Source organism: Equus asinus, chromosome 11, assembly GCF_041296235.1.
Source record: "Equus asinus isolate D_3611 breed Donkey chromosome 11, EquAss-T2T_v2, whole genome shotgun sequence".
Taxonomy (NCBI): Eukaryota; Metazoa; Chordata; class Mammalia; order Perissodactyla; family Equidae; genus Equus; species Equus asinus.
Window position 1 is genome coordinate 26,522,803 of NC_091800.1, and position 14,730 is coordinate 26,537,532.

The window sequence follows — 14,730 nt, forward strand, 5'->3', positions numbered from 1 at the left end:
GTAGGAAAAACTGTCACATGAGATGATCTTTCCATATTGGCAACCCGATCAAGCTTTATAAATTTGTACATGAGAAAATTCCAAGTGATCCTTTTAAAAACAAGCTTACCTTTTCCAAACATTAGAAATAATGATTTGTCTTAATTGCCATAGTTTGATGAATTATTATTGCTTATATTCTGAGAGACCTTTTTATAGCTGAGAAAAACAAAACTTTACCAGTATCCTCAAGGGCATATAAAACAGTGATAAGGAACACTGTTAAGACTTGACCTCTTTTTGATTATGGTTTTTTATCTGTCTATAATAAGGCTCTACCTGCTTGGAGTTTTAATATCAGATAAAATGTTCTGATGTTAGTACTTGAAATATGGATTATATTTGAGTAAATAGAACCCAACCTAATAAATCAGAAAAATCAACATTATTAAATATAATTTCATGAAATTGCTTTTTAGGGGAGAGAGAGTACTTATTTATATTTATTTTTAGTGGTGAATAGTTAGCTGTGTAATGATTGAACCACAGTCCAGGCATCTTGCGTATATTCTGACAGGGCTGCTTCTGCTGTTACTTCTATGTGGTAGAAAGTAGTCTTTGTGGAGGTGGTTAATTAAAGTAAGAACGTTCAGTGCTCTTGCTACGTACTTGATGACTGTTGTTTCAGATGTTTTGTTAAAGTCTAGGATAACAAAGCCACATTCATTCATTCATTCATCCTTTCGTCCTTTTCATTCATTCTTCCTTTTTTTTTTTTTTTCCAGCTTAGCAAATCATATACTCTTCACTGGAGCTGAGAATTGATAAGTCTGCTCTTCACAGTGATTTGGAACTTTCCAATCCCAGGGGAAATTTGATAAGGTCTAAAATTTATTTTTCCTTATCTATAGGAAGTCAACTCTGAAATGAAAAATTTCTACTTGTTTCCTTATAGATTTTAGAATCTGCATTTATCCTGGGATTACTTTTCCAGACCTCAGCAAGAGGATTCCCATAAGAGGCCACGTAGTAGTTCCTGAACAGTTAAAACACCTTTTGGGTTTTATAGCTGTTAACTCCCATGCCTAAAACTTAATCCCCTTATCTTCCATTCACCATATTTGAGCTTGGCTTATTTTCTCTGTTAATTGGACATAAAGTAATTTTAACCTGCCTACTTTCATTCAACATATGGGATCCTGATTTTACCACATACTTTTTCCTCAGGGACTGCACAGGACTGAGTCCATATGGAAGAAGAACTTCCCCTTTTCTGTGGAGAAAGTGGCAAGGTTAGAAAAAATCATGCCCTTGGAGCATGTATTTTCTCTCGCATGAAACGTACTTGATCAAACATCTGTTGGTCATTTGATAGGGAATGAGATAGTGTCTGTCACTGAGGGGCTCACAGTGTAGTGACCAAGATGCCAACAGATAATTATTGTGGGTAAATAGAATGCTAAAAGGCAAAGGGGCCGGCAGGGAATATGGATGTCGTCTGAAGGTGGAGAGAGGGTTCTCAGAGACAGTATGTTTGACCTGGATGAGGAGGACAGGCCATCCCTTTCTTTCACAGATAACGCTGTCTTGCTCAGGGGTCTGAGTTGAACAGTGTTTGCTCCATTCCTAGAGATTTAAAACAATTATAAGATAGCTAATCTTAAATGACATATTCTTAATTCATCACAGGTATTCTTTACTTTATTTTTTTTCCATCACATCTCAATATTATGGTCAACCAGCTTCAGTCCAGTTATTGTCCAATTGATGTTAAAAGTTTCAAACTTCTAGCGTGCGCGTTGATTTCCATCTTCTGTTAATTATATGAATTTATAAAATATCTACTCTTCCCTGTTAACAGCTTAATATTAACTGCCACTATTAACTTTCCTTTTTCTGTTTTCCATTCTTTTTTAATAAAGTGTAGTCACAGTGCAGTAAAAGATGAAAATAATTTTACATCTTTAATTAAAGATGTAATGCAAAGCCAGCATGGTGTACAAAGATAGCAAAGCTTCTGAAACGGAACCACAGCATTACCACATGCCGACTTGAAGTGCTTCTTTGTGAGCCTTTGTGGGAAAGCCCAAAAGTGGTTTACAAAAGTAATGTATAGAACTTGAGAGTCTACAAAATGTTAATAGAAAAATTCCTAACATTTTTCTGGGAACAGATTTTGTAAAATAAAAAAACACACTCACAGAATTAGCAATGGAATTACTTTATTACATACAAAGTGTTACACTGCCAGGAAATCCTCAAAGGGCGAGCTGTTGGTGAATTTTTTTTTTCAGAAATGTTTTTGCTAGGCATGCCCAACATGTAATTTTAATTCTGTTTCCATATGCTGTATTTTAAGTTGAATTGTGACAACTTAATAACTATGTGTAGTTAAGTACCCACTTGGTTCTTCATACTGGTGGAGAAGCAGGGTTATACAGGTAGCACATACTCAAAGGAATAACAAAAATGCATTTTGATTTCTAAATTTGTGGAGCTGTATTTCCTTAATTATGTTTCCCTTGAGCTAGTATTAAAATTTCACTACTTTGCATTTCCCAAACAGATGCCAGCAGAAGATGGGGGAGGTAGCCTAGACGTGAGCAAAATAGTGAAGGAAAGCTGGCCTGTGATGAATTCTCACCGGTGGTAGTGTTATGTGTAGGAAGGAGGGTTACCTGGGCCACACTAGGATGTGAATTCTGGGAAGGGATCTTGATGATGTATATTACCAAGCTCTCATTCCCTTAGTACTTTCTTCCCCATGCAGATTTTTCCTTTTGCCCACTCTTGGCTCTTGCTCAGCCAGTCCCTTACTTAGCAGTTGGGGACAGAGGCAGTTGGGTGCCTTCTGCAGAGACCACTGCCATCATGCAGTGAGGCTGTGGTGTGATTTAGGCTCCTAAGGGTGCTGTGGGTGAATCCTTATACTATATAGACTCTTATTGTATACACAATGTATATATACAAGGTATACATATATATAGATATATATATACACACACACACACACACACACACACACACACACGTGTGTAATATATACAATGTATACAACTATATACACTCATGATTCTGCTGGATAAAAGAATGTATTTTTCTTCTGTTAACAAAGATACTTCAATTCCTTGAGACTGATGTTAAATATTTACTTCAAAAAAGTATAAACATACGCATTTCATAAATTAAGTCATTAGTTCCCTATGAGATAGTCCCCCACAGACTTAGAAAAATGGATTTTGATGACTAACCTCCAGCACCCAGCCTTCTGACAGAGATTTTAAACAGCAATGTATTCACCCCTCTGTTGTACTTTGGTTATATTGTAATTACTCCTTTTCTATTGTGAGCTCCTTGAAGGGAGTAATTATGTCTCATTTTTGTATCTTTAGTATCTGACACTCAATAAAGTTTCAGTGATAGCGTCAGACCCAGCATTCTCTCGACCAGTAGCATCATTTAACAGATGTGCGACTGCAGGTGACCTTGCAAACGCAGACACTGGAATCCCAGTGGTCAGTGGGGTCATGGGCTGGGTACTGTAGGTTTTGTACAGGTGGGCCAGAAAGAAAGTTCAGAACTAGCGATTTGTAGACGAGTGTTTAGGAGCTGGTTGGGTTTACAACCTGATTCTAGGCTTCCAAGGGCAGGGCAGGTTGAAATCCAGAAATCTGCTTGCAAGGAAAAAATGAAGTAGCAATCAATCATTGTATTGCTGCTTGTTTTCTCATTGTATATTGCCATCTGCCCTGTTGGTGGAAGACAACCCACAGTGGGTATTACTGCCTGTTCATTAAGCACTTTCTGGGAACACAGCCCAAGCTCTGCAAATGCCAGCAAACACAAGGTCTACCAGTAGTATAACTTTATGTGAAGTTTTTACTCAGCAACAGATGACCTGTGGAAAGACATCTGGGTTCATGACCTTAGAAGCTAATCATCTTGGAGGATTACTTAGTCTATCCGTGCCTCAGTTTCCTCATATGTGAAATGAGGATAGCAAAATCTATGCCCTACAATTGTGAAGATTAGAAATCATATGTAAGAACTCGTTTAACTAGCACATTAGCACATCTACATTAAATGTTTGATGCCATATCCCAAACATTGTTCTTTGTGAAATTTATAGACTTAAATAGGAAAAAGGATTAAAATGAAGACCTCATGGAAAATAAGGCTCCTTTATGATATAAGCAGGTGAGTAATTTAAAGTAGAAGCATGGACTAAAAGCTAACATTATGAGATTCTGTCCTTCGCTCTATAGTGGCTTTGGGTCCAGCCCAAAAGATAGTAGACAAGATCATTCTTGGGACAGGGTCTTAGAATTTGAGTGACATCAGGGAACCTTGCCCTGATTCAGGCTCTGCCACTAACTCAGGGTGATGCTGTTAGCAATGACAAACTGCTTACCCTCTTCAGTAGTTTTCTAGGGCTGCGCTAACAAAGTACCACAAACTGGGTGGCTTAAAACGACAGAAATTTGTCCCCTCTCAGTTCGGGAGGCCAGAAGTCTGGAACGAAGGCCTCCTCCGGGCCGTGCTCTCTGAAGGCTCTCAGAAAGAAGCCTTCCTTCCCTCTTGCCAGCTTCTGGTGGCTCCCAGCAACCCTTGGTGTTCCTGGACTCGTAGCTGGATCACTCCAGTCTCTGCTTCCACTATCACATGGCCTTCTTCACTGTGTGTCTTCACGTGGTGTGATAGTTAATTTTACGTGTCAACTTGAGTGGGCCACTGATGCCCAGATTAGACGTTGAATTTTTGAAAGTTGATAAGTACGTAAGTAAAAATGTCTCCAGTATAGCAAATAAATGAAAGCTCTCTTTAAAACAGCTTTATAATGTCCATATTGAATGCTTTTATGGGAGTGCAGATGCTTATGATCTTAATGTATGCTGTTATGGGTTTAGTTGTGTCCCCCCAAAATTCTTATGTTGAAATCCTAAACCCCAAAGGTGATGGTATTAGAAGGTGGGGCCTTTGGGAGGTGCTTAAGTCATGGAGGTGGAGTCCTCATGAATGGGATTTATAAAAGGCTTTATAAAAGGGGCTTCAGAGAGCTCCCCAGCCCCTTCCACCATGTGAAGACACAGTGAGAAGGTGCTGGCTATAAACCAGGAAGGGTTCTCTCACCAGCACATGGCCATGCTGGCACCTTCATCTTGGACTTCCAGCCTCCAGAAGTGTGAGACATAAACTTGTTTATAAGCCACCCAGTCTGTTGTATTTTGTTATAGCAGCCTGACGGACTAAGACACCCCCTTACTTCAGGTGACCTTATTTGGAAGTGGGGTCATTACAGATGTAATTAGTTTAACTAAGATTAGGTCCTTAGGGTGAGCCCTAATTTAGTATGACTAGTGTCCTTATAAAAAGGAGAAATTTGGAAGAAGACAGACAGGCATAGAGGGAAGACGATGTGAACACGCGGGGAGAAGACAGCCCTCTACAAGCTGAGGAGAGAGACCTGAAACAGATCTTTTTGTCACAACCCTCAGAAGGAACCAAACTGGCTGATACCTTGATTTTGAACTTCCAGCCTCAGAACTGTGGGAAAATAAATTTCTGTTGTTGAAGCCACTTGGTCTGTGGTACTTTGTTATTGCAGCTCCAGCAAACGAATACTTTCTGGGTGTTTCTTCCTACCAATCCCCAAACCTGAGTGGGAGGATGAGGGAACCCACCAGCTGCTCAAACTGAAGGCCAGAACTGACCCATGAGCAGAAGCTTCTGCACCATTGCCTTGATGTCACCTTCAGCAATTTTATTTTCCAGAGACTTGTTTTAAGATGTAGGCAGCAGGTGAAATAGTAGGCCTCTCTATTATTTTTCCCTACCTTTACAACCAGCCTAGTTTCCAGAGCTACATTTAAAACATAGCCCACACTTCAAGTGCTTTCTCGACCTTCAGCTCCCCAAAGTTCAGCCTTGGATGATTCCTGTGTCCTTGATGAAAATTAATAGGCGAGCTCTGATTCCATCCGGGGCCTCTGGCTCTTAGTTTCCGTAAGAGCAGTACTGACGCAGTGGAGCCTGCAAAGGCGATTTCCACAGCTCTGAGAGGCCTCTCAGAAGTAGATAGAGCTTGTTCCTCCTTAATCCAGGGCCAACTCCTTCAGAAGTGAGAGGGGCAAAGAAAATTTAGTTTTTTAATTAACAGTCTCAATATGTATTCATTTTTTCCTTCTCAGCCGGTACAGGCTACTCTGTCATCTTTGAAGATGTTAGATGTGGGAAAGTGGCCAATTTTCTCCCTTTGTTCTGAGGAAGAGCTGCAGTTAATACGTCAGGCTTGTGTCTTTGGCAGTGCTGGCAATGAAGTTTTATACACCACAGTAAATGATGAGGTAATTTTGAAGAAAAAATTCAGCCACTCATATTTTCAGTAATGGATTTGCTAAATTGAAGATTTGGGGGGAACTGAAAAATTATGTTAAAAAAAGCTTGGAGAGTAGATTCTTACTTATTATGTAATGTAGCAGTTTGCTTTAGGAGGACTCTGACTGTTTGAATGTAATTACAGGTTTGTCAGAAACAGAATTTCTTGAACTAACAGTGGGTTTTTCCCACAGATTTTTGTGCTCGGCACCAACTGCTGTGGCTGTTTGGGATTAGGTGACGTCCAGAGCACCATTGAACCTCGGAGACTGGACTCTTTAACTGGCAAAAAAGTAGCCTGTCTCAGCTATGGGAGTGGTCCACATGTTGTCCTTGCCACATCAGGTAACTAGGAACACAGTGTCGAATTTTGGCCCTTGCGTCGTTATTTGTTGAGAAACGACACTAGGACCACCCCTTAAATCAAGAACATCCTCTTTGATTGGGCAAGAACTTCTGGCTCTGCCCTGTGAACTTGACTGTGCTTTGGACGACATGCAATATGAACATATCTAAATATCAGGCTAAGATAGTGTGGCAGATGGACTCTAGCAATTATTGGCACTTTAGATGTCAGAGTGACAGTGCTGTAAGCCCAGTAAACCCCTTTTGTTTATACTTTATAGGACTCATTATTTTGCATTAGAACACTGAACTTACTCTGGACTTTTTGAATTTGAGATTTCTGATCTATGAACTGAGAAACTAAAGCCAGATTCCAAGATGCCCTCCACCTCAGCAGTCTGTGATTCTTGTGTTAAACAGCGACTAATGGCTGTAGTTGGTACTAGTAATGTCAGAAGTTATTCTCATTGCTATTCATGAATTCAGACTAAGACATTATCATTAAAACATACTTCAGAGTTATTCTTCAGCTGGGTATTCATTTCATTAATAGTCTTTAAACTAAAAATAAATTTTATAAATACTCTTTTGTATATTTATTTTGCATTTAAAAAATAAGTTTTAGGGATTTTTGGTTTCCAGTAATAGGCTAGATTATTCAGACCACTTCTTTGCTGAAAACAACTAAAAATTCTGAATAAAATGTTTAAAAAATTTTTCGTAAATGCATCAAAGCACTGACAAGGCAGAAAGGAATGATCAGACCATATTTAAGAGAAAGTGAGAACTAAGAGGTTAGAGGGGAACTTGAAGCTAAAATTGCCTTTGAGGCGTCTGCGTATCCACTTGAACAGAGTTGTGGTTTGATGTACTCATGACGTGAGGGCCTCACACGTTGGGCTAGGACCACAGAGGGCTCCACTCTCAGGACAAGGATGAACCAGTTCTTCCATCACTAAGGGACTGAAAAGAAGAATTCCTTACCTCTGAGCAAAGCAGGGAGAAAAACAGAAAGCAAACCTCTCCCTAAGAGGTCATAACTGTAGATTTGTGTTCCAATTCACATCACACTGTGTGGTCCAAGAACCTAAAGCCTTGGATTTATTAAAGGGACACCTTTAAGTGCTTTAAGAGCATGACAGAAGTTAATGCAAATCCTTTCTAGAGGAAGGGATCTTCATCCTAGGCCCGAGGGAGTATAATACTATTGAAAAATAATTTTCCAAAGGTAGTTAGCAGCACAGAATCATAGATAATCAGATACACAAGGAGACAAGACACTAGCAAAAAAAACCAAAAACTAACTATCAGATATTAGAATTATCAGACACCAGTTATAAGATGGCTGTATTTATTGTGTTTGAAGAAAAAAAATGAGCTTGAAGGTACCTGCAGAGATTGTAGAAGTCTTGAAAAAGAACCAAATAAACAATATAATTATCAAAATGGAAAACTTAATGGACAAGTTTTGCAGCAGTTTGGATACAGCAAAAGAGAAAATTAACAAACTGGAAGATAGATCAGAAGAAATTATCGAGAATGTAGCACAAAGAGAGAAGATGGTAGCAAATACAGGTGAAAGCAGTGTTTCTGTATTAGTCCACTTATTTAAAGTTCAGAAACAGGAAAAACTAAATTGTCTAATTCAGGTTGTAAGTGTGGGGGGCTTTTGGGGTGATGATAAGATTATATTTCTTGACCTGCGTGGTAGCTGTACGTGAGTGTGTGCTTTATAATTACTTATAAAACTGTGCATATATGTTTTATGAACTTTTCTGAATGTGTATTATACTGCATGATAAATAATATGATAAAGATTTTAAAAATTAACTTGGTGATCATTTTATAGTTCAAGAAATTAAGGCCCAGAGAAGTCAAGTGACCTTACAATCTTTGACTTTCAACCTAATGTTTTTTTCTATTACTTTTAGCAGCATTTTCTCTACTGTTTATCAAAAACCTAACTTCCAGCTATTATAAGTGCATCCACTTAAATTTCATCTTGATGCCTTGAAGTAGAATGTAGTTTGTACTTTTCAAATATATTCTTTTATAGAATGAGTTTGGTGGAATAGGGAAGTTGATTTACTTTTCTTTTTTTTTTTAAAGATTTTATTTTTTTCCTTTTTCTCCCCAAAGCCCCCAGGTACATAGTTGCATATTCTTAGTTGTGGGTCCTTCTAGTTGTGGCATATGGGACGCTGCCTCAGCGTGGTTTGATGAGCAGTGCCATGTCCGCGCCCAGGATTCGAACTGACGAAACACTGGGCCGCCTGCAGCGGAGCGCGCGAACTTAACCACTCGGCCACGGGGCCAGCCCCTTGATTTGCTTTTGCATGTGAATTTTTAGTTCTCATTTGTGGGAGTGTGCAATATATATTTTTACATAATGAAGTAAATGTCTTGAAAGCTGGTTATGTTTCTTTTTGTTTTTCAGAAGGAGAAGTCTTTACATGGGGTCATAATGCGTATAGCCAGCTGGGCAATGGGACGACTAATCATGGTTTAGTGCCCTGTCATATCTCTACTAATTTGTCAAACAAACGAGTCATTGAAGTTGCCTGTGGGTCTTATCATTCTTTGGTGCTAACATCTGATGGAGAGGTGAGAATAGTCAGCATAAGTCTCATTGATCTTTTCAATAAGATTATGTAGATTCCTATAGCAGTCTTGGAAATATGATCATTTGGTTAAAATAGCCACCTCTCTCAGATTCAGTCTTATCCTTGTTAGCAACTCATAGTCATGGTGTTTATATTATGAGTGTACCTTTATGTAGTAAGGATTTATATAACTGCAAATTTAAAAAGCTTTATTGTTCCTTCTATATTGCTACACTGAAGGGGGTTATTTGCAAAAAGAAAAATTCCAAAATGCTAGAAAATATGGCTGAGGCAAAGTAGATATTTTTATAAGTATTATATGATATTTGATAATAATTATTGCTGTTTGTGTAGATAACACCAATAACAATTTTATTTATTAATCATTTTGTAAGAATGAATTTTACAAAAACTTCTCTGCCTGTGTTGTGAGAATTTATGGATATCCAGCACTTTGAGGAGTAAAGAGGAGGTACCATAAGAACATGTTAGTGTCCAGTTGAGACACTTTGTAAATTAACGTGTTTCATTTATTGATCTTTTCTTTCAAAAAGGTGTTTGCCTGGGGTTATAATAACTCTGGGCAGGTAGGATCTGGATCAACAGCTAATCAGCCGATCCCTCGAAGAGTCACTGGCTGCTTACAGAATAAAGTAGTTGTGAACATAGCTTGTGGGCAGATGTGCTCAATGGCGGTAGTGGACACTGGGGAGGTAAGAAAGTTATTTCTTAAGTTGCTTTAAAAAACCTGTTTGCCTTAACCACCTTACCAACATGGCATGTTTCTCATAAAAGAGAATGTGATTGCTCTTCATCCTTCATGGGCATTGCCTCTCTCATTATCTCTCAGGTCTACGTTTGGGGTTACAGTGGAAATGGGCAGCTCGGACTTGGCGGCAGTGGCAACCAGCCAACCCCCTGTAGAGTGGCAGCTTTGCAAGGCATCCGTGTCCAGCGGGTACGTCTACTGTTGGTTTATGTGTGCCTGCAATGAAGTCTTCAGTGGCAAAGATACCAATGTATTAAAAACACAGTGTTCTTAGCAGGGTGAAAGGTTTAGCTGCTTGAATGTCGTCATTGATGTAGAGGTTAAAGCCCCCTTTCCCTGAATTAAGTTGTAGCTGATTATTAGAAAATTTCTGTTTCCAGGGCACTCTCATACAGAGCTGTTGGAATGTAAATTGTTGTAATCTTTCCCAAGGAAACTTTGGCCGTGCATATCAAGAGCCTTAAAAATATTCATACCCTTTGATCTGCAATTCTACTCCCAGGAAATTATCCTAAGGAACCAAAGAGAAAGTTACTTACAGAATTGATGGAGGAGATATAGCAAAAAAAGAAAAGAAAAGAAAAGAAAAAATTGATGACTTTAATAAAAAGTAGATTAGCATAATTTAATCAAACAATAAATTAATGGTTAAATAAATTATACTAAATCTATATGAATGAAAATGATGTCTACTAAGGATGTCTAATGATCTGGGGAATAGTGCTATATGTAATATTAAGTTAAAAAGAAAGATTCAGAGGGGCTTGCTGAGTGGCACAGCGGTTAAGTTCACATGTTCCACTTCGGCAGCCTGTCGTTCACTGGTTTGGATCCCGGGTGTGGTAGGCATCCCACATATAAAGTAGAGGAAGATGGGCACGGATGTTCGCTCAGGGCCAGTCTTCCTCCGCAAAAAAGAGGAGGATTGGTGGCAGATGTTAGCTCAGGGCTAATCTTCCTCCAAAAAAAAAAAACAAATTAAAAAGAAAGATTCAGAACTGCTTATGCAAAATTATCATTAAAAAAAGCTATCAGTGCCTATCTCTATATTTATATATAAATGGGCAAAAAACCCCTGATCTTGACATTACTTTCATGTTTCTACTTTCTATATTTTTTTCACATCGAACATGCTTTACTTTTATAATAAAAAAAGAACATTATTAAAAAATAAGTGTCTATTTCTTCTTCACTTTCTACCCCTTGATCTCCGTGAGCCTAATGAATGCCATATTAAAGCCGAATAAACTGGACTCGTGTCACTAAAGGACTCATGTTGATCTTCCTGAGGTTTTGGCCACACACAGGGCTAAGCTAGTCCTGGAGGGGTATTGGTTCCCTTAATGCTTACTTCTCTGTGCCGGCTGCCTCTTCCTTTTTTTCATTTTTGATTCTTATCTTGTGAAAGCATATTCCCTTTTATTTGCAGACCTGAGTAGATTTGGTTTTTCTCTTTCCAGGCTGCCTGTGGCTACGCACACACATTAGTATTAACAGATGAAGGCCAAGTGTATGTCTGGGGTGCAAATTCTTATGGCCAGTTGGGCACCGGCAATAAAAGTAACCAGCCCTATCCTACTCCTATCATTGTGGAAAAGGACAGGTAATATGTGTTTCTTCCAAATAACTTCAGTGTTCTCTAGTGATTGAACAAAACTTAGACATGGTATGGAATTGCGGGGAACTTATTGGTAGTGTTAGAATATTCCTTAACGAGAGCATTCATTGCTTTCTAAAACTGGCTTCTGAGTTGTTGGGGAGGTTGACGGTCTGTCTGTTAAATATTCTATTTTCACTTACCCCTGTTTGATCTGTACCTCCAGCAGCTACTCTGCACAGACTACAATGACTAAACCCCCAACAGCTACTCTACATTATTCTTCTCCCTCCCAAATGACCTTTTCTCCCCCTCCTCATTCTTTTCTGCTTTACATTTTTAAGGGGAGGTTGATAACATTTGAGGTCTATCTTCTGTGGCTTAGAAAGATGAAAGTAACTCAGATGAGGTGTAAGTCCATTCACTTGGCTACTTATAAAATTTGCCAGTTGAGAAGGATAAGATGGTTTCATTACTTCCACTCCCAAGCTATCACTGTGAGGGAGGGTAAAATAGTTGGAAAATTAAGACTCAGTTTTGTGCACTTGTTCGAAAGGTTGTTTTAAGTAATTAGCATAGGTAGAATTTTTTCTCAAGTTATCCTACTGGTTTTGAAGGCCTTTTGAATTTCTCAAACACAGCCATATCACTGCCTTTTCACTCTTCATTTCTTGACATGGTAGTATAGAACAAAAACATTTCACTATCTTTTCTTTTAAACCAGAGTTATAATCATTGTAGAAATTAATACTACTGTTTTCATTTTTATTTTACATATTAATTTTTCTTATATCTGATTTAAAAATAAATATATGGATAAATAGGTAAAGGGATATTCAACTCCCCTTATGTTCATTTGAGTATTGTAAACCTGGCTGATCTTATTAAGCTATATTAAATGGCTTAAACAAATTTTTTGTTTTTTCCCCAAAATCTTACAATAAGACCCTGGACCCCTTAGGAACTGGGGAAGAGGAGAGAGAATGGAGATCAGGCCCTGGGGGGCAGGCACTGGATGCTGGCAGCCATGTCATTTGCATTAAAAGGTAGTTCAGAACTACCCAGTCAAAAGAGAAGGGACGGTCTTGAGGCCTTGAATAATCACAAAAATGCCTCAGTTTAGCAAATCCAGCCAGTAGGGACATTTAGTATTTAGACAAAACAATAAAGTGTTAAAGGATCAAATAAAGGTAACATGGAAATAAAAACAACATATTTGTACAGCACTTTACCATTTTTATGTGCTGCCATACTTGACATACACTTTAACTCATCTGTTCCCGGACTCACAGAATCCGCTGCCATCTGCTCACCAGTGACTTGTGGCCCACGAGGGACCACGTTGTGCTGCTGGTCCCTGATAGTCCCAGAGTAAGCGCCCAGGTCTTCTGCCTCTAGCGGTGCTGGGACAGCGGACCGCAGGGCAGCTTGTTGGGAGAAAGAAAAGGAGGCAGAGAAGCAGGGCGTGGAAGTTATGTGAGTGCCAAGTTCCTTACCTGGTACTGGAGAGTTACCTGTTGCTTTTCCATCTTTTTAAAACACTTCTAATTTTTTTAAAAAGTTTCAAAACTTTTAATTTTTTTTAAACAAATTTCTTAACTTTCTTAAATTTTTGAATTCTACATGTAAACAAAGTGGAAGTAGCCACATTTTTGCACACTTGCTGTTGTCCACGTACACTTTATTTTGGCTACAGAAATCGTGGGTGGATGTTTTGAATGAGATATTTTTGCTTTTCTCCGTTTCCCATGCTTGAGTTTCACCTGGCACTTTCTGAAACTGCGGGCTCGCGATCACACGAGTGTGCCGAGGGAGGAATTTATAAGTCTGCTGGGGCTTGTCCACCCTTTTCAATGACTGAAACTTTGCAGATACGTTGTGACTTATCTCTCAGGAACTTCTGACTCTTTTGGGGCCCATTATGGGGAAGCTTGACTAATTAGAAACAACAGATTGCATTTAGGGTGGGGTGGATCATCAAGTCTTACTTCGCTGTTCACAGAAGTGGAAAGGAAAAATCTGTCTACATTGGATCCTTTGCTCAAACAACAAACCAAGCAAAATCTTTTAAGATTTTTTCCCACAGAGGTCTATGTATGATGAAGAATGTTAACATTAATTAGCAGTTTATGTTCACATAAAAGTGATTTTAATAATTAAATGATTCTCTTTCTACTCCAGTCATTCCCACTCTTTCTGAAGTTTCAATACTTTGATAACATTTGTGTCTTTGTTCTTAAAGTTCCATGAAAGCGCATTTTAAATTAAGTTGATTTAAAACTAACTTTGCCTTGAATTTTTGTGACTTTTTGAGATAATTGGTAATATTTTGGCCTCTTACAAAACCAGGATTGGGAATCACTGCTCTTGATCTTTTTATTATCACTATTTCTTCATTATCCTTCTCCCTCACAAATGACCTTTTTCCTCTCCTCCTTTTCTGTTTTCTATTCTGAGTCTCTGCTTTTTCATTTCTAGTACTTCAGTCATTAAGCTATGTGGTTGCTGTAGATCATTCGTTGAGGTGACATAAAACTTATTTATTATGAATGTATAGTAATTGTTTTCCATTACAAATGGCTGCAAAATAAAGTGAAATATGCCAGACATCCTGACAGTAAAGGTTAGCTGTTTAAAGTCATTGTCCGTTGCGTATAAGACTGAAAAATCTGAGCTTCCAACTTTGCTTCTTGGTATGAATCAGATTTAAGAACAGATGACCTTAGGCAAAGGCAGGGTGCCTTGGCAGTTGCTTGGGTCCCAAGCCCAGACCTGAAAGTTCCCTCTAAACTTTCTCCACTCTCCTTCCTGTAGCAGCTGCTGTGGTCAGCCCAGCCCGTGCCCCACCCCTGACTTCCCATGTGGCGCTGGGTGTTCCAGGCAAGTGTCACAAGGCCGTGCTTAGGGAAGACCAGCGTTCCACAGCATTCTGCATCCTAACCCCTTGGCTGTATCTGTTCCACCATTCTCCAGGAAGCAGTGTTTCTACCTCCTGTAATGGCAAAGCCTGCTCCCTTTTCATGGAGGCGAATAATACACATTTCAGAAGTGAATGTAGGAAT

At 38.9% G+C, this 14,730-nt stretch overlaps 1 protein-coding gene across 23 annotated transcripts in view; it reads left to right on the top strand.

Annotated features, from left to right (window-relative positions):
• RCBTB2 (RCC1 and BTB domain containing protein 2) overlaps positions 1-14,730 on the top strand; it is a 41,429-nt gene that overhangs the window by 10,260 nt on the left and 16,439 nt on the right. For 4 of the 23 annotated variants that reach the window (XM_014838922.3, XM_014838925.3, XM_044777163.2 and 1 more), the window contains 8 exons: positions 765-861; positions 1,207-1,271; positions 6,168-6,323; positions 6,549-6,699; positions 9,137-9,303; positions 9,857-10,015; positions 10,153-10,260; positions 11,532-11,674. In XM_014838922.3, coding sequence (XP_014694408.1) covers positions 1,230-1,271; positions 6,168-6,323; positions 6,549-6,699; positions 9,137-9,303; positions 9,857-10,015; positions 10,153-10,260; positions 11,532-11,674 — 926 coding nt within the window. In that variant the 5' untranslated portion in view covers positions 765-861; positions 1,207-1,229. Of the gene's footprint in view, positions 1-764; positions 862-1,206; positions 1,272-4,108; positions 4,177-6,167; positions 6,324-6,548; positions 6,700-9,136; positions 9,304-9,856; positions 10,016-10,152; positions 10,261-11,531; positions 11,675-14,730 lie in introns of all 23 variants that reach the window. The other 19 variants (XM_014838921.3, XM_014838923.3, XM_070520661.1 and 16 more) reach the window with 6 other exon arrangements.